This window comes from Macrosteles quadrilineatus, unplaced genomic scaffold (genome assembly GCF_028750875.1).
Source record: "Macrosteles quadrilineatus isolate MER2022 unplaced genomic scaffold, UCM_ALF_1.0 Scaffold_8__2_contigs__length_117827958, whole genome shotgun sequence".
Lineage (NCBI taxonomy): Eukaryota > Metazoa > Arthropoda > Insecta > Hemiptera > Cicadellidae > Macrosteles > Macrosteles quadrilineatus.
The window spans coordinates 73131642-73156170 of NW_026542601.1; the positions used below are offsets into that span (position 1 = coordinate 73131642).

Here is a 24529-nt window from a genome sequence, read left to right on the forward strand (position 1 = left end):
TACACTAAAAATAACTAAGTATGCCGTAAATAAATAAATAAATGTTGTGTTCTGTTCTTAATCAACGATCATTTTCCGATCTCTAGAATATTCTGAGAAATAAAATAGTTATGAGTATTTGCTTACTCTATGAAATTGAGTTTTTCGTAAAGAACTTTCTTTTTCTTTTCTAATAATGTGTGAATTGTCAATTGTCGTCAATGTCATGTCAGATGTCATAGTGTATCGTATCGTCTATTGTCATATTTTGTAGTTTCCTTCGTACGTAACCTTACCATCCCAAAAACTTTGTTAAAAATACGTATTTAGATGAAGAAGTGTTAAGTGTTGATATCTTATTTGTATTGACCATACAAATAATACTATATAGGGCCTACGGTAGTAGAATTTCCCCTGAAGTGATGAATGTTTTTACGTTTATATTTTAGTCATCCGATGAAGGCTAGGCCTACCAGCCAACTACGAAGGCTTAACAGAAAAGACAATAATTTTTTAGACTATTGTGCTGTGCTAGTGAGTGGGTCTGGGTTCTAAACATAAACATGTACTAAACTTACTAGCAAGTGCCAACAACTTGTTGCATTTTGTGCTTGTGTTATGATTGAAAAGCCATATTCATTTACAATGTAACAGCCTAAATAATGCTGTTTCTTAAGTTTAATGACTAAGAACCAACTCCAAACCAGTGAAACATTACGTTGGTTAGTCTATGGTGAAACTGAAATCTAACTAACACAAATTTAGACTGTTAACTATCAAGGTCTTCAAAGTACTACCAATGCTCAGCTGGATATCTACCAAAGGGGAAAGCCAATATTGTAGTTAGGACAGAATTAGGCCTATTTCATTTTAAAATAATGTCCATTGTACCTCCAAGGGCAACACTGAGATGGAAAGAGTGGCTTCCTTTACTCACACAACAGGTTTGAAAATAATTGTTCTATCATTAGCGATAAGTTCCTATTTGTTTTTAATCTAGTACCGGTAGAGGTGATCATGATGTGTGCGTATGGTCTGGTAAATAGTTTTGTGATACTAGGCCTGGGCTATCATATATTATAGGTATCGAATTCGTTAACATCAGCCTTGAACAGAATGCTAGCCTATCCGTTTGGTCAGAAACTGTTCAAATCCTTCATGCCTGATAGAATCTGTTCTATCTGTTCATGGGTGACAGACAGAAGATATCCACTGCCCATTCTATTTTTTGCTGTTGAAGATTGGTGATGGAGATTTAAAAAAAAATATTTGTACCGTAGGTTTTTAAAAGTTAGACAAGATCTCATGAACGAAAAAACCGAAATTCCTGCAAATTCTCTTAGTACCTACATAGCTTTTGCTATTAATTGGTTAGCTTAGGTAATTTTAGCCTACAGTAGGCCCAACCAGCAGGTTTATGCTGCTGTTTTATATTAGCACCTCTTTCCTGTGATCTGTAGGATCACTGTAACTTAACCTTTATTCTTTCCTAAACACTTAGGCTATCTTAGGCCCTAGGCTTGAAGTTTTGATACGAACAACTTTCTAGAATACACATTACTATTTTTTTATTTATTGCCAACAGATTTTACTAACACCAATTTTACAAGTGAATTACCATAAGTTAAAAGTTACATATCAACTGTAACAGTGGCGGCGGTAAGAGCGGGCCAATGGGCCTCTCTGCAAGTTTGTTCGCCGGGCCCCCTCTCCCAAAAAAAAAAAAAAAAAAACATCACATGCATTTCCACCTAAACTTGCACTTAAGCTTGGCACGGCATCTCCCGAGGCGTCATCAATTTTGTGTGCGTGATCCTCACGGACTTAAAAACTGCAATAAGGATTTTATACTTACCCTAGTCCTATACGCCAATCCCGTATGAAGGACGGGTACTCTGCTAGTATGTTATGTTGTAAAAGGTATTTTCATCGACCCGGTAAATCCCGAGCAAGTAAGTTAACTATAATAACAGTGAAAGCAAAGTTGGAGGGAGTAAATTAAGATTTATTGTTTACATTTAAAATTTTTTAATGTTTGCTTTAATAGGCCTACTAAGGTAACATATCCGTTAGGGCCACATACAGTTCATAATAATCTACTTTTCACTGCCTACGCTTCTTCGATGCTTGTAATAGCAAAATATCCATGCCATTATCTAAATCATCGTATAAAATTATAGCAGCCGCTAGTAATCTCTCCCGTGAACTTATGTTACGCACCAACCATATGTATGGGCAGGCTAGGAAACCACTGACGGCGGTTGCATTTTGAGACCTGGATAAAAGCCACAGCGCATCTATTACGCGTCTAGGAAACCAAAGCCTTACTCTTCAGGTCTTTATGTTGAATGGCACTGGCAACAGTGTGGTCTCTTTGTACCATCCTTTCCTCCAAGTGTTAGTGGCTGTCAATGTAGTTTTGTTCAATTTAAAATATGCTACCATCTGAACCAAACCATTGTCAACTTCACCTAACTAAAGTTAGCCTACACTGATGTAGACTTAAGGAAGTAAGTTTATTCTTATACAGAGTGTTTCACAAAAATAAATGTTAGGCTAAGTTCACAAGCGTAATCGCCACTCATCCTACACTCATCTCCATTCATACTTGGCTTAAAATACCTACATTTGTATGGTCGCCATTTCAAAGAAAAGTATTAAAGTCAGGCTGGTCTGGCCAGGGCGGCTGGTCAGCGATCCCCAAGGGCCTCCGGCTCAAGGGGGCCTCCAAAAGCCAAAAAATCAATTCAAAAAAATTTAGTTATGATAGTAAAATATTTTGATTAACTGTTTCACAGCGACGTAGTCTTGCAAAAACAATTTTAAATAAACAATACTCTTTTTTTATTTGAATTACAGTTAGCCCCTAAGTACAGTGATAGTCACTCGGTACTAGAGGATAGTCACCGATCTCACTGCAACGCACCGTTACGAACCAATGCGGCTCAACCAACGAACCAGCTCAGTGCCCAGCGCTCCGCGGTAGTGATCGTAGTGAAAAACCGAGAGAATTCCACTTCAACAACAACTGGTGGAGTTCAATCGGTGCAGTGGTTTCAGTCATTGCAAAGAAAATTATCGAATATAATTTTACTTAAAACATCGGAGTTTTCCCGCTTGATTCCTATTGTTTGTTGTCATTTGCATTAATATTTTGTTACTTTGTTATAAAACGTACAGAATGACAATATTTACAATTAATTAAAATTGTTTAGTTTATTACATGACTGCAAGATTTAAATTATTCTGTAGGCCTAATGTCTCTAACTCAGTATAACAAATATTCCTGTTTATTTATTACCTGGTTTTTAAAACAGATTTTACTACAGGCATTAAAATCTAAATCATCAGTATATAAAACACAGTGTCTTGGCAATTTTATATTTTTTTAAACAACAAAAATAAATGCAATTACATTTTATGTATCATCCCTATAAACTGTTCCCAATTCCTATCCGTCAGTTTATCTACAACTGATTTTATTCGACCAGTCAGCCTCATCTCAACACCAAAAGTTCGAGTATGGTGTTACGACTAGTTTAATCACCGACGACTGTTTCCAGTCATTCCTACGTAGTGGGCTATGACGTATTGTTTGAAAGGTTACTAACGCAAGTAGTGGCGCAATCAAAATAAAAATGAATAGGAAATATTTCAAAATAAAAACAAATTAAAGTCAAACTGTTTGAACTTATGGTTAGCAGGTTAGCTGGTTTCAGTTCTGATTTTGCAACAATGAGAAGTCGCAAACAGGCAGGCGGAAATCATCAGAAGTTTTTTGTAATCCTTACAACGTTTAAATTAAAATACTTTTGATTATTTCTGTTTGTCTTTGTTGCTGAAGTACAACTATGGAGTAAAGTGTGTGATAAACAGTAAATATGGTCCATTCATAGATGTATTCAAAATTCAAAAGTGGTACGTGATATGCTTTTTTACTATGTATGGCAAAAACTCCAAGAACTAGGTTTTGGTCTTATTTTTAAATTGAAGACTTAAAACAATTTTAAGAATAGGCCTTTAAATTTGGCAGCTGTAGAGGTGAATAGAAATACGAGCAAATTTTATGTAAAATTTAAATTGATCGGTACATTGGAATTAAATTTATAAATACAAAGATTTTAATTTATGGAAATTTAGCAATTATTAATTTAATCAAAATTATCAAAAACGTTTAATCATTTAAAACCACCTTAGGCCTTTTTATGCACCTGCGACATGCAGCAAACATATATGCTAACTAATTGTTGCCGTGAGAGCACCCCATGGTCCTTGTTTTATTTCTGGCTGGGGGCCTAAATCAACATCTAGCCGAGGGCCTCCAATGGAGCCAGACCGGGCCTGATTAAAGTATAAAAGTATTGAAGTACCTATGAATAAAAATACCTTATTAATACAGAACTTAAAACAAATGCTTTTTTACTGAGGTAGTGATGGGGAAAGACTTCACAACGTTTATGGCCATCAATGGCAGGCCTACTTAGGATAACTAAAAACAATAATACTGGTAGCCTTGTAAGGTGCTATGGCGCGCCGGGGTCATGGCCTTCCTATCTGAGGCTCTCCCGTACTACGCTCCTCTACCGTATCGCCTTACAAATAAAATGCTCGGAATCGCTCGAGTCGAGCTGGGAACCTCCAAGGTCCTTCCGCTACTCAATTTTGAATCAAACGTCTTTATTGTCTGTTAAAGCTCAGAGTGACACCTCACCACAGGGGGTCAACGGTGTCATCACACTCATCATCGCTTTAATGATCACTTTTAAAACAATTGCCAACGCTGGGTTGTTCTCGCGTGTCTCGTACCAGGCTAATTCGCCGGTCTTAATCAAATTAACCGATGCAGTATGCTAAAATGTCACCCTAACTGCCAGGCTAACTCGCCGGTCTTTCTAAAGTAAAAATGATTAAATAAACTAAACTAAATTCCCTACTGGCCAGGCTAACTCGCCGGTCTTTCTAACATACAACAATTCAAATAAATAAAATAATTCCCTACTTGCCAGGCTAACTCGCCGGTCTTTCTAAAGTCAAATTAATTAAGTAAACTAAAATAATTCCCTACTGGCCAGGCTAACACGCCGGTCTTTCTAAAGTCAAATTAATTAAGTAAACTAAAATAATTCCCTACCGGCCAGGCTAACACGCCGGTCTTTCTAACCTACAACAATTTAATAAAATAAAATAAAATCCTACTTGCCAGGCTAACTCGCCGGTCTTTCTAAAGTAAAAATGATTAAATAAACTAAACTAATTCCCTACTGGCCAGGCTAACTCGCCGGTCTTTCTAACCTACAACAATTTAAATAAAATAAAATCCTACTTGTCAGGCTAACTCGCCGGTCTTTCTAAAGTAAAAATAATAAAATAAACTAAAATAATTCCCTACTGGCCAGGCTAACACGCCGGTCTTTCTAACCTACAACAATTTAAATAAAATAAAATAAAATCCTACTTGCTAGGCTAACTCACCGGTCTTCCTAACCTACAACAATTTAATAAAATAAAATAAAATCCTACTTGCCAGGCTAACTATCCGGTCTTTCTAAAGTAAAAATGATTAAATAAACTAAACTAATTCCCTACTGGCCAGGCTAACTCGCAGGTCTTTCTAACCTACAACAATTTAAATAAAATAAAATCCTACTTGCCAGGCTAACTCGCCGGTCTTTCTAAAGTAAAAATGATTAAATAAACTAAACTAATTCCCTACTGGCCATGGCCATGGCGCTGTTATCGAGGTTGACCCTTGTCCCCGAACCAGCTTGTTGTCCGCGCCTTTTGCTTACACTAACGGTTGTAAATATCAACTTAGAGCTGGTCAACATTTACAACCGTTACAGCCTACCTAGTTTTATCAGGCCTAGTTTTAATTTTTAGAACTGAATCTTAAGTAGTACAAAATAGCCTAAATGAGCTGTATAAGCCTACATACATTTAAGAATTATAATTGGTAACCTATCTTATTTTTCTTTGTTTCAGCAACGTCTTCGCAACCTAATACAAATAATTGGATTCAATGTCAATCCCTTTGAGAAATGCACTCATTTAGTAAGAGGAGTGGGTAAATTGAGCTACTATTACACATTACATTTGACAACAATGTCAGCTCCATTTTATACAAGTGAAAAACTTGAAAGTGATAATCCTAAATGGGCGGATATTGAGATCAGTCAGGCAATTGGTCCTGCCACAGGTGAGTTAGAAACTTCTGTACTGGTTAAACAAATTAGGATTTATAAAATATTTATTTCTCTACAATTATCCATCTCTATTCACTATTGTAAATTGTTTTTGTGTGTCTTATTTTGTTATCAATTAGGTCTTAGAATGACTCTCGCATGTTTGTGGAAAACTCCTTGCACCAACCTTGACTACGCAATTTCATTAATTTATTGCAGGCTTTTAAAATTTGACATAAACACATTTTTGAATATCATTTTTTGTAGCCAACACATAATAAGATTTGTGCTTTTACCCTCAAAACATATTTTGCAATCTCTTTCTTTAAAGCATTTTTTTACAGTAGGCCTAGAGCTTTTAAATACTGACAAGACAAGTGCCACTATGTTGAAGCTTATTAGGCCTATTAGCTTTGAAGAACATTAAGAAATACAGTAAAACTAAATTTAAATCCCATAGCTTCATATTCTTTTAAAAGTCATAAAATTTGTTTTTCATACTAAGCTATTTCACATTTTACTGATACATACACTTTTATTACCTTCCATGTTGCAAAAAGTACTCGTAATCTAATTCTTTTTTAAAAAGGGAATAAATCTGAAACGTACCTAATATACAATCAAACAAATGGGAATTCGTTTAGCTGGCAGGTTTGCTGCTGTGGGGGTGAGCTCATTTATTGATGTGTTTGCCAGGGGTGGTGATCAGGCTGTGGTGCCACTCAGCGACTGGGGAGGAGAGTACGGAGCTGGTAGTGGCTGTATGGGGCATCTACTTCAGCGGCTTGGCGTACATCGGTCCAAGACTTGTCACCTCGGATCCGTCACAGTTCCACAGCAACACGCTCATATTGCACATGCAGGGTGGATACTTCACAGCACCTCACTGCTTCAAGGAGCCCAGAGTCGAGCCTCGACGCGTAGTCTCAGTGCTCATGACCCCCGTAGAGTTACGTCAGAGCTACTCCGTCAGCCGACTGTTGAGGTGAAGAGAATTTAGTAATCAAAGTAGTATTGTCGAGATTCACTCAACCTTGGGGAAAATGTTGTATTTTTATATAGTGTTTTTTGTCTTGGTTGGTCAATTATTAATTTTTATGATTTTTATTACTGGAATTTCACAGGTGTTTATGTAGGCTATTGCGCGGTAGAGGAGAAAAGTTGCTAACATGAAACAACTGTTCACATGAAGCCTCATTTCGTAAGATAGTGAAGATTTAAAAATGTATAGTAACATCTAAATATTTTTGAATAATGATAATAATAATTAATAAAAAATATTAGTAATTGCGTGTTTTCCGTATGGGTTTTTGTGCACAGTTGTCCCTCGATTATCTGACAGATATGGGGCTGGGAGGAAGTTGGATTACCGAAATGGTGGTTTTGTTGATAATTCATTTGATTAAGATGAAATATAACTAAACTAGGTTGTATTTGGGAGAGTATAAAACACTATGTTTTGAAGTTGACGAAACTAAGCACTGCACAGTATGTGTAAGCCAAATTTCATTTGATTAAGATAAAATATAACTAAACTAGGTTGTATTTGCGACAGTATAAAAACACTATGTTTTGAAGTTGACAAAACTAAGCACTGCACAGTATGTGTAAGCCCAATTTCATTTGATTAAGGTGAAATATAACTAAACTAGGTTGTATTTGCGACAGTATAAAAACACTATGTTTTGAAGTTGACGAAACTAAGCACTGCACAGTATGTGTAAGCCCAATTTCATTTGATTAAGATAAAATATAACTAAACTAGGTTGTATTTGCGACAGTATAAAAACACTATGTTTTGAAGTTGACGAAACTAAGCACTGCACAGTATGTGTAAGCCCAATTTCATTTGATTAAGGTGAAATATAACTAAACTAGGTTGTATTTGCGACAGTATAAAAACACTATGTTTTGAAGTTGACAAAACTAAGCACTGCACAGTATGTGTAAGCCCAATTTCATTTGATTAAGATGAAATATAACTAAACTAGGTTGTATTTGCGACAGTATAAAAACACTATGTTTTGAAGTTGACAAAACTAAGCACTAAGCAGTATGTGTAGGCCCAATTTATCAAAACTAGCCACACAATGACAGTACATACAGAATCCTATAGTGCAGAGAGAGTTGTATTTATGTCACCATGGATTTGTTTTGCTCCTGCCGATTAAGACTGCCTGCTACTACATCTAACTAGTACATCTAAGCCCCTGGACTAAGCTAGGTACTGTAAGCTGGGCATTTTTCCAAGGCAGTCCATATAAGAAATGTTTTTTTTTTAATTGCCTGTTAAATGTGTGTTCAGGCTGCATTCACTCCAGCAAGCTATCAAGCAACATTCAGTTGCAGCTGCTTCTCTTAGAGAGAGGATCTCGGACGGAAGTTTGAGTGGGAGTAGCAGTGAAGGAAAGGTACTGTAGCCTAAATAATTCCTTTTCTTATTCACTCTTCACTACTTTTGCAGTAACTATTCTATTGTAATGCCAATAACCACTACAGTATTAGAATACTGTTCTTGCAATTCCTATGCAATATAATATGATTGAGGTTTGGATGCTTACTTCACTGTTTTAATGACCTATTTTTTAAATAAATTAGGCATGCATAAAAATAGTGTCTTAGCAGATCTAACATTTTAAGAGAGAACATATGTTTTGTTGAACCAACATATAAAAATCCATTAAACCACCTAAAATAAAAGTAAATGTTAAAAACAATAATAGCTTACATATTTTTTTACACCCTTAGAGCAAGGCCCCACTAGAAAAAAACAGGCCATGCTGCAGAATTCATGACGTCACATTAGTGGATGGATTCACTCTCATATCCCATATGTTTTAGGTAAATAAGCTGGCTGTTTGACAGATTTTGACGGTACGCGTCGTCTGTAGGCTTCAAAAGCACAATAAACATTGCGTGTAGGTTATGTTTACGCCGTATCGCTCTTTTACCTATAATTGGAACACTGATGTTGCAATTAGTTCTTCGCATTAGGCTTAGAGTAGTTTGAAAAATATATAAATATACTAAAATGGTGTAATGAGTTATCCACCTAATTCTGATAAATCATCTCTCCTTAAAAATACAGAATTAGTGTACTAAATGTAGGTAAATGAATTTAAACAGTGATAAGATTTTAAATATTTTATTAAACACATGTAGGTAGGTTTACGATCTTATTGTGTTAATTTGTCAAGCTTTCGTTTTTTGTTTGACTTTTTTACTGATAACTTTTCTCTAGAACATTTACAATAGTTATTCAAAAGAATATTACAAAAAATGGTAATACATTTGTTCATAAGTGGAAAATTGCAAAAAGCACACACCGTCGTTATGTTATTTAAAAAGAATAAATCAACTGCATCTGAAATTAAATGTACTAAAAGTTTTCGTTGACATTTTGAACTTACGAAGGCATATTCATACCTTTCACTTATAATCATCTTAAACAATTTCAAACCTACAGCTAAAATGTTCACAATATCATCTGATGGGTACTTAAGGCTACCTCTGTCAACGATTCTCAAATATTCATTATTGATATTTGAAACGATTGTGTCTTTATTCCTGTTTAGTAATGTTACTTCACATATTTTACATTTGTTCACTTTTAACAGTTTATAGCACACATATCCACCAATATAGGTGAGACACACTTAATCGTTGTCACTAACGTCCATAAATCTAATGTCTTCATAAATATCTTCAAATTCAGAATATTCGTTGCAATCGATTTCTTCCATTTCTGGATTAGAATTTATGCTATCAATATTTATATGCAGGTCTGAAATTTTGATTTCTTTTTTAGAGGCCGAAAACAACTCAATAATACTAACGGTTTTAAGTTTTTTTTCTGAATCTAAGATTTGTTGAACGGTAACATTGTAGCAACCTCCACTCATCTGTCTATATTGGCCAAATCTTTCTTCTAGGGGATCATTCTGAAATTTACTTAATAGTATGTAGTCCACACTCCAGTCTTTCTTCAGATATTCAATAATCTCTATTATAGTGGAAGTTGTATGTTGTAGAGCTAGTTGTGTCTCCGCAGTCAGCTTCCCATTTCTTTTACTTTTTTTATGATTTCTTTCACCCTGTATTTTAAATTCATTCCACTTACTAAGCCACAAAACAAACCGCCGAAGAAATAGAAAGTTTTCATCATTTAGAGTTCTTATGGGCTGACAAAAAGGATCATTAAAACGATCACCCTTAAACACATGAGAAACGTTCATAATTTTCCACCATTTAATAACTAGTTCTAAGAATAATATAGTACCCTCGTTATTTACATTATATTTAGATTTAACATACTTTAACGCTGCAACATTTTTCTCGTCAAAAAACTTCACACATAGGTCTACTTTTTGTCGTTCAACGGATGTAGGATGCAGCACTTTTTTATTTAAAGCAGGGGCTAGCTTTATTACACTATTTTCTTCTTCTTTGTGAAGTGATTTGAGGTCAGATACACTTGCAGTACACATTTCGTCAAAGTTTTCAAATTTAGGAAATATAAATGTTTGCTTACAATCCGTTTGATTTAACCAATTATTTCTAATCGATTTGAATAGATGCACAGAATCAAAAAGAAGAAACACTTTTTGTTTGCCTGTGTTATCATAAGGATTGATAAAACTTGCCATTAATGTTCCACCATTTAGTTTAGCAAAAGCATTACGATTTAATGAGTTGTTATCTGTTATTATGCTTAAAACTTTGTATCCTATAGTGGTTAGCATTTTTAATATTTGCAAAATTAATTTATGCAAATATTTTCCATCAAGGTCCTTACATGGGAATAAACCTACTACATCTTTTGTTCTAGAAAATAAACTAGTGATCATAAATGTTTGTATAGTTGTCGCTAGCTGTACAGATGAATCCCTTTCTTTGGATGACTCGTGTACTACCCCTTCTAATTTACCACCCTGATAACTGAGTTCGGGTCTAACGTAAACTTCATCAGCAAGGAGGTTAACTATTTTTTCGTGATCCTCCAAATATTTGAATTTAGTTTTCAAATAGTTAACATGAGCAGGATCAAAAGTCGAACACCCGTTTCCAACATTTGATGTAAACGTTTTTAGGTATCTTGGATGAGGCATAGTTAACAAATTAGACTTCCTTATACTTTTGTATGCAGCTGGGAAACAAAAGAAAATAGTTGCAAACCATATTAGAGTTCTAGCACAATACCTAATTTGTTTTTGGAAAACTAGATTTATTTGTTCTTTATAAAAAGTAAGTTTTCTCGAAACTACTTCATCATTACTTGATTCACTTAGTTCATCCATAATTTCATTTATATGCTGTAGTTTGTCGGTTGTAGTAATTATTACAGAAGAGTCTTTTTCAAACAACCACTCACATAAGGCATCAAGTTCAGAAATACGACTAATTTTGTTTGGTTCAGAAAAGATTACAGGACAAGTGTTGGTGATATTGTTAATTACAAAGTCGTTTTTAGTTACAACAAACGACAAGTCTTTCTTTATTACTAGGGAAACCTCAATCTTTGGAACATGTACATTGATATATTTTACATTAAATACATTGATAAAATCGTCAAAAATATTGCACTTAACGTTTTTTACAATAGGGACGCAATTACTTTTCAAATATGTTTTTAAACTTATGAAGCTTTCGATAATGTCCTTTGACTGCTCTTCTTCCTGTTGGCTTAAAACACTTTGTCCCCCTTCAATTACCCACTGTGTTGGAGTTTGTGTAGGTAAGTGTAATGTTTCTGACATGTAAATTGGCTCATTGTACAATATTGACGGTACTGCATCTTCTGTGAGCTTTACACGGTTTCGAGGAACACACAATACCGTCCCGTCAGGCCGAACCACAGAGTCTTCTTTTACAATGAACCTTTCGTCGAAGTGTTTAATACACACTCTTGAACTCGAACTTGGTTTAAAATCACTACGGTGTATTGCACTTGTCCAGGCATTTGCTTTAGTTTGGTCTTTTGGGAATGAAAAAATGGGCACTGGCACATTTTCTCTGTCCTTGTAGTAATTGCTCCGACAACCTGGGACGCAACAACAGTACGGCATGTTTTATTTTTTACTATACACAATATTTCATCGTACCAAAAAAACTGAGTAGCGCAAGACACAACGACATCACCAAAATACTAACGAAACATTCCACAGGTTATATTTGTTTAATACATGTTTACAATTTTATATTTACATCTGGCAACTTAAGTACAGCTATCCACCACTGTGACGTAGCGTTGCACTGCCCGCGCTGCAGCATGGCCTGTTTTTTCTAGTGGGGCCTTGCTTAGAGTCAAACAAAAGGGGAAGTTCTACACCTTGAGCTTGTTAAATACTAATTGCTTACTATTTCTGTTTGCAGACAAATGGAAAAACATGTTGACTGGTAACAGAAAGAAATGCATTGAAACATTACAAAGAGTAGATGGACTGTCATTAGGCCTACTAGTTTTATTATGTAAAACATTTTTAAATAATTAAATAGGTATAATATTCAAACAAAATTGTTTACAGTTATATCAGAATGTGAGTATGTCAGCAGGCATTGGTACAATGGTTTACACAGTTTTTCTTGAGGAAGAACATTTTTAGGGTCAAAATATACATTATCAGAAGTAAAGCCTAATCTTCAAGCACTGTATATATTTACTGCATAAACTTTCTATTGACCTTGTCAAAATGTTTTTCTATCACATCTTCATTTAGGCTCATTAAACTGTGTGTGTGTAGGAGAGCGCCATGCTGCGTCGGGTGTTACATCGTGCCAAGCCTACAGGTGCAACACCACGACTCCATCAACAGCTGACAGCTGTGAAACGAGAAGTGGAGGAGGTGAGGTTCAGAGTACATCTGCTGACTCATGAGAGGGATAAGAAGAAGTCAGCCTTGCGCAGGCAGCTGGAGGACAAGAGTAAACTTACCGATCGAATGTTGGACGAAGGTGAGGCTTGGACGTCTGGTCAAAAAGTCATAAAGATTCTAACTTACCAAGATAGGGTATTGTAAACACAAGTGTCATGTAATTCTTCTTTGGTTATGTTGAAACTTTGACTTTAGGTTACTGAAGTAGACATCCCATCTATAAGGCATATGCGGGATGGACCAGCTGTAGCCTATTTTTATCCAAAAAGAATTTTGTGGAATGACATACGCACAGAGTGTGATACAGTCTTGCATTCTTTTTTCTCCAGGTTACGACGTTTTTGTCAAGATAGCTTTAGGCCAGGGTTTTAAGGATTTTGTAATTGATAAGCTTACCTTACTGATGAAAATAGTTGAAAACCACAAATAAACACATAAATACAGAATTTTCAGAGCTATTATATCGGTAGTAAAGTCAGGTTCTTTAGGTTGTAAAAGATACATAGAAAGACTCTACTACTAGTTTTTATTACTAAGATAGTTGATGTTGCAAAAACGATGTTAGGCCTATAGCTTACAAAAAGTCCATCAGGTTAAGTTGGTGTATTCAACAGAAATCAGTAATTTAGATTAGCAAATTCTGTCGGTGGCTCAATTAAACTATGTCAATTTTGACTCTGAAATTGGCAACAACTTTAACAACTTCAGAAGCTGGAATGTCCATTTTTATGAATATTAGTCAAAGGTTTTGCTAAAATTGCCAAGCAAGGACACAATACTTGTTTTAACTGACACTTTTTGGAGGTTTCGCAAGCCACCTAGTGGAACGATTAGGTTTGTAGCTTAAGAAGGTTGATTAAAACATAGGTAGCTTACAAGAAGATTTCAGATTTAGAATTGATATAAAATAATTAATAATTTTTTGTAAATTTTAAGTGCCGATTATTATTTGTTAATATGTTTTCTATTTAATAATCATCATGGTTATGAATTATATTATTCTCTACCTTAAAAGACCTTGAACATATTCATTGCTCTATTCTGATAACAAAAAAATAAATAAATAGGGTTGAAAATATGTCTATATTGAGTACCTAAGTTAACATATAGCAATCAGTAATCATCTTTAACCTTCCGTCGGGCGCATTGATTTTCAAACACCAAAGGGCGCTCACGGATGTTACCTCCGGGAGTACAAAAACTATACAATGATGAGTAAAAACATTTTAATAGCAATAAAACTCTATGAAAAACATTTATTATGAGTTATTACACTATTACTTAAGTTAGTTAGGTATTACAAAGAAAATGTTATAAAAAAATAAAAATACGTAAGTGTTGTGGATAAAAATGATTAACTTTTTGTACTTATACAGTCGTATATTAGAAAACAAATTTTAATATTCTATGGCATAAAAACACGTAAATGGTCTAATAAAAATAATAATTTTGTACAAGGACAATCCATTCAATTAAAGCTCTTAGACAAAAATTGCATCAGTGTATGGCATAAATACACCAATGATATTATGAAAAAGATTATTATATCAAGGATAACTTACTTTATCCAAGCTTTTAAGAAAAAATTGCAATGGTGTTTGAAATAAAACACCTATTGTCTAATGCAAAAAATCATTTGTTAGAAGACTACTCATTTTGTCAAAGCTCTTTTTCTTGAAAAAAAAAGGTTTCCGAACTCATGCACCATTAGTTCTTTCTACTAAATGTTGTTCCTTGTCTTCCCTTTCAACACTAGCCAACAATCTCACAATTAGTTCTGCATACATTTTGTAATATCGCTAATAAGGTCAAACACAAGGGGGCACATGGAACTAGGCTCCGGGAAACCTGTAGCATCACAGGGCGCTCACGGAAGCTACTTCCAGTAGCGATGCGAACCACCCCCCCAAGGTCGACTGACAACTGGGAAAGGGGTAAGAGAATATAAAACCGATTCCGCAAAAGAGGTTTGTGAGGTAAATCAGGCCACAGCCCTGCACACACACTATGGTTTTTATAACGTAAAAAAACGGAGGTACCCGGAGGTAACTTCCGTGATGCGCCCGATGGAAGGTTAACTAATATTATTTATTTCAGATTTAGAATTGGTGGAAAAGAATCGGATGCTTCACAAAGAAATGGAACGTCTGAAAGATCTTAAACGTGTTTCTATAGATGCCAAAGAAAATCTGTTTTCTGTCAACCAAATGCTGTTAGCTCTGAGACGAAAGCGCATTTCAGAGTTAAATTATATATACCCCATCAGTCAGGTAAGAAAAAGCTAACATGTAAATGAAATTTAAAATCTTTTTTTCTTACACTAACCTGGCTTTATTCATTGTAATAGTTTTTGATTGTTTTTACAACATTTAAATATTTTTCTGTAAATTATATATATATTTTAAAATTAGTTTTAAAATACTTTACTAATAAGTTTAACTCGTATAATATTTTATAGTATTATTTATTAAAGTTACAACAGTCATAGAATTAAGTAGTGTTACTTACCTGCACCTAAATTGAATAGTTAATGTATATTATTTGCAGTAAGATGAAGTGTTTTAAGTCGAGAATATTACAAAATTCTGTTCCATTAGTTCTTACCCCAGATCGGGAAAAATAATTCTGTTCTGTGTTTTTAGTTTTTTCCGAGTTTATTGATTTTAAAAAATCTGAGCGACTTTTTCAACATATTAAGGGTTTTGTGAGAAAGTTTTGCATATAAATAAGCCAATAATAATAAAAGACTGGACCCAGTAAATTTCAAATCAATAGAATAGTTTTCATCATCCATTCAAAAATATGTGTGTAACAATTTGTAGTTTAGATTATGATATGAAAAAAATAATTTAGTGCTTGTATATTGTACTTTTATCAGTCAAACAGCCAGATTTGGATGTATTCATTGCAAAGCTAATTAATACTCAATGTAACACTAAGCCTCTTGTTGATCTAATTTGATGTTTTTTTTCAGATTGGAGATGACAAGTTTGCCATCTGTGGAGTCCATCTGCCCAACTCAGAAGATTTTGCTGGACATGATGAGATTATGATCTCAGTAGCGCTGGGTTTTGTCGCTCACCTGGTCCAGATGATTGCGTATTTCTTGCACGTTCCTCTCCGTTACTCCATTGTCCATGCAGGCTCTCGCAGTAAGATCATCGACCATATCACTGACAAGATACCTGATAAGGAGAGAGAGTGAGTACCATTTTATCTCTTCATATCATTCTATAGAATGCCCACAAACTCAGCCGAAACAATAGGCTCTTCTATCAAGTTAGTGAAGGTTGAAATTCCAAGGTAGTTTTATTCCACCAAAGTTTTTGTTCATTCACTTGGGTAGGGAGTTGAATTTATGGTGTGTAAAATGAGGTTTGGAAATTGAAATTACAAATCCAAACACTTCAAAGAGAGACTGTATTGTCTTTGTGGCTATTCATGACCCCTTAAGCTATAATTGATTACCTTGAAGAAGTGCTTGATTTTTAGGATTCAAGACACTGGAAGTAAAACATACTGAATGCTTTAAACTTTAAATCCCTATTTTACATCCTATTTTATTCACTTTATTCTCTTTTTTTAATAGTTCAACACATTTTTGTGCAGAAAGAGGCTATGGAACTAAGTTTGAATTCCCACCAAATCAAGGCAAAAAGTCCTACATTTTTTGTATCAAATTCATGGTTATTTTTTAGATGAAGACACTTGTTCTTTTTGTGGGCTACAACAATATGCCTCCAGGCTCTTATAGATCCAATATTAATGAAATGAAGTTGTGTTTTTAGATCAAATCAGGCTGTAATTAAATACTGAATAAACACTATAATAACTTTGACTATTATACCTGAATATTCATAGCCTCATTCTTTACAATAATTTTACCCTGCGGCAATCTCTTGCAACAATATGTGAAACATTAAAAGCATGAATTTAACCTATTATCAGCAATATAACATTGTACAGACGTCCGTTTACAGTGTTGAATTTGTTTCCAGATTTCCTCTATTCTCTAAGGGCAAGGATAAGCTTCAGTTCAACTACGGAGTGTATTTGCTCAACAAGAACATCGCACAGTTGAGATGGTATTGTAGCCTCACCACGTCAGATCTCAGGTGTACACTGCCTAACTTGCTGGCTCTGCTGAACCTCAAGCCCAGCCTCAGCGGGTGAGTTGGGTTTACGTTAAAGTCAAACACTGTCCGCCAATTATTGAAGAAACAGGAGGTTTATGATGTTTTGGGATTTGGAATCTAAATAATTAGTCTATTAACAGCAAATTTTGAGTTGTTCTTTGTATGAACAGTCCTATAAATCATCTCTTATTGTTTAAATTGTTGACTTAATTCAGGATATCTAGGAAACCATATTTGACAACATATATCCTGTTTCTTGTGCCAGTTTGGACTCTTTCCCATTCAGGTAATTATGCTATCTTTAAAAAAAATCCTAAAAACTTAGGCCCTTGTGCTCTATGTTACACCCTTAGTAGTTAATTGATTATTTTAATTCAGGCATGCAAGCTAAATAGGCATCCTGCTGTAGGAAACTAGTAGATTTGACTTGTATGTGTTAAAAGTTTGGTCACTCTAAGTCTAATGATATATAAAAAAAGATGCACAAAGATTGACACTAAACAGCATACAGGAATGACAGTGGTGACTGGTGATGATGTTACAGGGCTGGACTGGAGGCAGGCAAGCGTACAATGTCCAGCTCTACACTTGAGCTGCAGGGTGTGAGAGGCTTGCGGCCGCCTCAGGCTCCTCTCTGCTACTCCCTAGACAAGGGCTTGGACCGGCTGGACCACGGCAGTCCACGCCTAGTGCCTCGGCAACGGAGCATCACACACAACAGCTCCGAGCCCAACGAGATCTTGGTAGGTCCTTGACAAGTGATGCTCAGACAGGATTAATAATCAGCCAATTGATTGAATAATTGTTGATTCCAGTTGGAAATCTGGGGATAAACTGCAACTTTGTGACTCTTAATCAATTTAATACTTAGGATTATGGCCTTTATCATTGTAATCATTGAAGTAATTTCTTATTAGTAAATACAGATAAAAAAAAAACAATCTTTAAAGTGTCTGAGAAGTAGTTTATTCATATTTTGAAAAAGCGATTTTCATAGTTTTACAATTTAACTTACTATGTAAACAAATCTCACTAATCCAACGTTAGCTGACAAATTCTGTAACCAAGGAGTGGCTGTAATACATAGGACATGAGAGATTATTTTGCAATGCAACGTCTAGATAATTCAAAAATATAAAGTGTATATAAAAATATATTAATTTGGTCATCTCTATGTCTAAGAAAATGTTATAGTGCAATCTGTTTTATTGTTGTTTATGGATTAATTTTGACTACAGTAATGAGAATGTGGATTTTTCAATACATGTTGTCTGCAGTGCCAAAGTAGCATTCAAGATGTTGCATGCATGTTTTGGCAAGAATGTTTTTGTGTGCGAATACAAACACTTGTAAAACCTTGATTGTTACCTTTGAAACTGTAGACAGGTATCTTAAATCAGAATTAGTTACTACGAATATCCACTTCCAGGGCTGTTACAATTCAATAAATATAAAATGTAGTAATTTTCATACGATTTATCTATAACTATGGTTATTTCTATCTCCAATAATCCGGCAGGTACCATTTTATCGTCAAGTTCATGGAGTACTCTAAGGGAGTTCAGTGACTCGATATTGGGTAAAATAAATAAACATAATTTATTTTTGTAAAAAAATACAACCGACTTCAAACGCTCTAAAAAGAATGAAATAATTTAAATAAAGTTAACTTTTGTATTAGGCAAGCTCACGTATTTCAATTCGGCGCGGCTCTATGATGATTTTTGATACAAAATTGAAAGAGGGTGTCCATATTGCAGGTGACTATCTATAACTAAAGGTGTTAATCTGCATGTCTTTTTCATAGTTATGCGTTAAGTGTTATTTTATTACCTTAATCAGAGATCGGCATTATAGTGGTATTAACGAGTATCTTTAAAAAGATTATAACGCATTTAAATGTTTCTAACTTGGAAATGTAACGTTTTAATACTAAACTAGCTTCTTTTCCCTATCATAATATCAAACTAAATTATTTTCCTATTCATATAGAACATTTGTGTGTGTTATTTTCATAATGCATTTATTCTGAAGTAAACATAAAATACAAGAAAATATTTCCTTTAATATATAAACAAAACAGTTCAGTATGTTTTTTATATATTTATGTTATCCAGCTACAATTTATTGATTTTCAAAATACACACACAATATTTAATTTCAATCATATTTGCAGTTTGAACCGCGCCGACTTGAAATACGTGAGCTTGCCTAATACAAAAGTTAACTTTATTTAAATTATTTCATTCTTTTTAGAGCGTTTGAAGTCGGTTGTATTTTTTTACAAAAATAAATTATTTTATGATTTTTAGTGACCGTATAGTTTTTATGTACCGGTATTAATTACTTGAGGTTTTTTGATAAGCAAAACTGTTTGAAACAATCAAACGTTCCACAGAACAATCATTATTTTAAAACTGCTTGAGTCACCTGTTCAGGTTACATAATCAATGGGTATGAAAATAAACATATTTAGATATTAAGAAAGAAAGAGTTGTCCATTACATTAGGCCTAATGAAAAACTAATTGTCTTTTCTAGATACATTGAAATGTCAGACATCATCGTTTCTTTGCAATCGGTGTACTTCTACATTATAAAAAGAAATACAGTAACGTCTCAAGCCTTTTGGAACAAAATAAAGTTATTCCTCAGCTACCAGCACTAAAAAATCTCTCAAAAGTGGAAAATTGGTCGTTAACACCATAGAACCTTTCGTATAGTACCTTTGGAAAATATTATATGAAAGATTGGTTCAGCTAAAAGTGGTGTAAGTCATGTAGGGGGTTTTGTTTGCTCAAGATATAGCCTAGTTGAAATTGCAAATCATCTTCCTCTAGGACTTTCCGAAGCAGGCATAAAATAGTATTGATATGTTATAGTAACTGGGTAGAGAATATCAATAAACATTCCACATCTGCAAATGCATGTTTAGTAATTAAAATATTCAACACTTTTAAGACAATTGACGATTATGCACTGTCACACTTCTTAGGTCGTGTAAGGAATAATTGCATTTGATTTATATTTATACCTGTTTTACGAATGCTGTGGTTTTCACAATACACCTTTATTTGTCATTATCATACAGCTATTCACTGAAAAATGTATGTTTTTGTTAGTCAGAATATTCAATACTAAAAACATAATTACTGTATACACAAATCAGGTCAAACGTTAAAATACATTTTTTATAGTAACCAAAACAAAATGCATTTTTCTCAATGTAATTAATTTAGGCTTCATGGCAAGAAATAGTTTATTGATCAATATGAAGCAACTGTTTCATGAAGAAATTGTCTGTGTCTTTTAAATGGTTTCAACTAACAGCTGTAGGAATGTTATTATTATTTATTGCCTTCTCTGCACAAATGTAAACAATGTGCACAAATGTAAACAAAATGAATGTTGAATATTTAAGGTTTTCAGAATTTTTCACCGAAACAAATATTATACTTAAACATAATATATAAGGTACCAAATAGAAACTCTCCTGGTTATTTTGGTGGTGGAACCACACTGATCGGTAAGAGAATCACAGAGAAATTGGTGAACATACATAGAAAAAAAAAACATCGCCACAGACAAATTGAGAACCTCCTCCTTTTGTTGGTAGTGGGGAAGTCGGTTAAAAATAAATAACTGTAATTAATTTTCAGGTACCGCACAGTTCAGAAGACGATGGACAGCGAGAGTTCCTCAACTCCTGGATGGCGCAGGGCCCGGCGCCGATATGCTCTGACTCTGAGCGCAGCTTGCGTTCCAGCAATGACATCCTGCTGCAGGAGGAGAGTCTGGCAAGCATCATCAACAAGATCAACTCTCCTTCCAAGTATCCGACAAACATATCCAGAGACTCCACGGATGCCTTCACTTACCAGAGTATCCGACAGGTTACGTCCCAAAGTACATACGCAGATTCATAGCACTTGAAAAGGCACTAGGCCAAATTCGTTGTAACAGTGTTGGGATGGATTGACATTTTTGTGTACAATTGAAAGGTTTGATTTAACAATTAGAAAAGTACAAGGTCTCGTTTCAGATGTCCTTTTCACTGTGCTTTGTTCACAAAATAAGTGGCGGAACATTTTAGGCTCAGCTTATAAAAATATTTTTATGTCAAAATGATTTATGCTCATAATTAGAACACAATGTCCGCAGAAAATTACAGTAAATTTGTTTATGTTCTTTTTTTCAATTTTTTTTAAAATTTCTTGTGAAAAATCCACACTGTTTAAAAACTGTGCCTTTTCAAGGAACCAATATTTTGACTGATGTATTATACTTTCCACTGTGTATTATATAATTTATGTATATTTAGATGATGATTATTGTGTACTATATTTTTGTGAATGCCCGTTAGTTTATCTCTGTGGGCTCCCCAAGATTATTCTTATTCCAGGTGGCTGTGCATTTTAGGTTTAATATACCATAGTTTAGTGCAATGATTTAATTAATGTTTTTTCACAATTGCATCGATGCCAATGACCTTGTAACACTGATTCTTTAATTTGCTTAACACGTTCAAAGTAATCTTGTTTAAAATGTCTATCCACAGAAAATTTGTTCCACAGTATTAAAATGCGACATTTGCTTTGCCAAGCTTTGAATACAATGTGCCCCACACTTTTATGTCATTTATATAGAAAATCCACTTAACATAATTGGTAAGCATTTGTAAACTGTAGACTCATAGTAGTTTTTTTACACTTCACCCTTTAAAGTCCCAAAACAGAGAACCTAATCTTAGTTAATTATTTAACATTATTTTATGATATGAGGGCAATCAAGAAAGCAAGGAAGATTTTGGAATAAAAGAAAAAGTTTGTACAGAAAAATAATTATAATGCCTACATTTGAAAGAGCAACTAAAATACTACTTTTCTAAATAGGCACTTATCATAGCGGTGGATGAGCATTGAAATTTCATTGTCGTAGAATTCCGCTGCCTGCGAGCTGAACCACTTAGTGAAATGCAACTGGAGCTACTTGTCATTAACAAAGTGCTGTGCTGCTTACCAAGTCAATTCTGGGAAATAAACTGAACTGTAGGGTAGTTGCTAATTGAATGATTACAGATTTTGTGTGCAATTGGAATTGGCCTCATGAGGTCAGGCATTGTAATGCAAAAACTAAATGTTGGACATCAACTTCAGTATAGCCGTTTTGAAACTGAAAGCACTATATCTTTTCATTTATCAAGTTGTTTCCGTACAACTCCGCAGACTCGACAATAAAAAAGTGTATAGGTTTTAAGGTTATGACTGCACCTCACAACTAGTGAGATTTTCAATTGCTGCAAACTTTTAACACAGTAATATTGCAACAAAGTGTAACACAAAGACATTTTCACAGTCATTGAGGAGGTGAAAACGTCTGTACTCTGTTCAGAGTAAATGTTCCTTACTTTCTGAATAGCCCTCATACATGAGACATAGTTAAGATTTTAACTGGATATCTTTTCAGCTTTTAGGTTTGATTCAATTTGGTACTGTGTTTGAAGCAATTTGGCAACTACCTTTAAGCTGCAAAATTGTACAGTAGAACCTCTTTAATCCGAACTAATTGGGACCAGGGGTAGTTCGGACTATTGAATAGTTCGGATTACAGAACATATTGTTGTTTTTACATAACAATAGCTAAAACATGGCTAAAATTGATCAAAATTATTTTGGGAATAGTGAAAAAAGGTTTTATAAAATAAAATACAGTGTTTATTTAATACAGTAGTTAACATAGTGAATAAACACTACTGTAAATTAAATACAGTATACAATAAAGAACTGCTGTACTGTGTATAGAGTACAGCAATGAGGGGTTCGGATTAGTGGACGTTCGGATTACGGGGGTTCGGATTAAAGAGGTTCTACTGTATTGATTTAGAGTTGATTTGTTAAAAAATGGAGGTGTTACTTTTGCCTTTTACCATTAGATAGGCATAACAACACATCATTTCACCTGATTATTAATATTCTTACCAGCCATTGCTTTTAATATTTGGGCTATCCATTTAGCCAAAAATAGTTACTGTATGTCCAAAAATAGCCACTTAAATAAAATCTACCACAAATAAAAAAATTAATCAAGGTTAAACATGTTAAAATGTTTTATATTTGAACTAGTAATTAAAAAAACAAACTGGTAATGTTTGAGAGGATTATGGAGAGTTGTATTTAAAATAAATAAATTACCAATGTGGTCACATAAATAAACAAAAATACATTTCCTTGAAGATTATTAGACAGTAAATAATAATCTCAAACAGCTTCATAATTAAAAATGGAACACAGACCGTAAAAACTGCAAAACATTATACATTTAGAACTATAAGTATAAGAACTATGTGAGCTTATTTAGTTACCGGCAGTAAAAAATTAATGGCTTGATGACATTCCTAACTTCCTAAACCTAAAACCTTCCTATACTATATCTAGGTTCGTGGTATTGTAATGTTAAAAAAAATGATGAAATATGGTTTTGTATAACAACTTAATTCCACAAATCTCATTTTTAGTTTGGTTTTGTAAAACTGGAGACTGGCTAAAGTATTGTAATTTAAACTTTAAAAGAATATTTATTTGATTGTTAAATTAATAGGTATTTTTTACTCATATGTAGTTCACTTAAATCTAGTCAAAGACTTAACTATAAATATTCGTTAAGTAACTATCATCTTGTTTGATTGTACACTTATGCTATAAAATAATATTTATCAAAAGAACTATTTTCCAATTATTCACTGAAAACATATCTGAATCTTATTAAAGTTATTTTCTAACCAATTTGTTACCAAAACAATTTGATAAATTCAAACTTTGGTTCAATTCAAATGTTATTATTTCTTGGGCCTAAAGTAATTTGGGTTATTAAACTTATTCTTCTTGTTCATATAAATAATTGCAACTTTATTTAAGCTTTAACAGTCATTTCTACAAATTTTACATGAGGTAGTTTTTGTTATACGTATACCGTAGTAGCTTACTGAATTTGTTGCCTTTTTAGTGTTAATGCTATTTTTTGATTGATTTTTGTTGTTATTTTAGTAAATCAATTCATTTATTAAACACTATTAAAGGTATATAGTTTGAATGTTTTTGGGATTGTTTGTCTGTAACTATTTTCATTCATATATTTACACATATTAGTAATTTCCTTTGTTAATCATTTTAAAGTGTTGATTGTTTATATTTTTTGCTCTACTGGTTCAGATAAAGTTATCTGTGATATATTGTTAACTTTGTATAACTAATTGTTCCTTTGAATAAAACCATATTACAAATTTATTTACTTATATTTGAACTAACCTCTCGTTTTTTGTGACACAACTATAAATATTTTTCAAACTAGAAAAGTATCATTGT

The 24529-nt window shown here is 33.8% G+C and overlaps 1 protein-coding gene across 1 annotated transcript; it reads left to right on the top strand.

Annotated features, from left to right (window-relative positions):
* Positions 1–762: 762 nt before the first annotated feature.
* Positions 763–24387, top strand: LOC129001776 (UV radiation resistance-associated protein-like). The gene is made up of 10 exons (XM_054429219.1): positions 763–923; positions 5962–6175; positions 6858–7146; positions 8467–8572; positions 12902–13112; positions 15131–15303; positions 16008–16234; positions 17032–17202; positions 17714–17912; positions 20828–24387. Exons 1-10 carry the CDS (start codon positions 858–860, stop codon positions 21092–21094), a joined length of 1923 nt encoding a protein of 640 aa, XP_054285194.1. The 5' UTR covers positions 763–857; the 3' UTR covers positions 21095–24387.
* Positions 24388–24529: the final 142 nt, after the last annotated feature.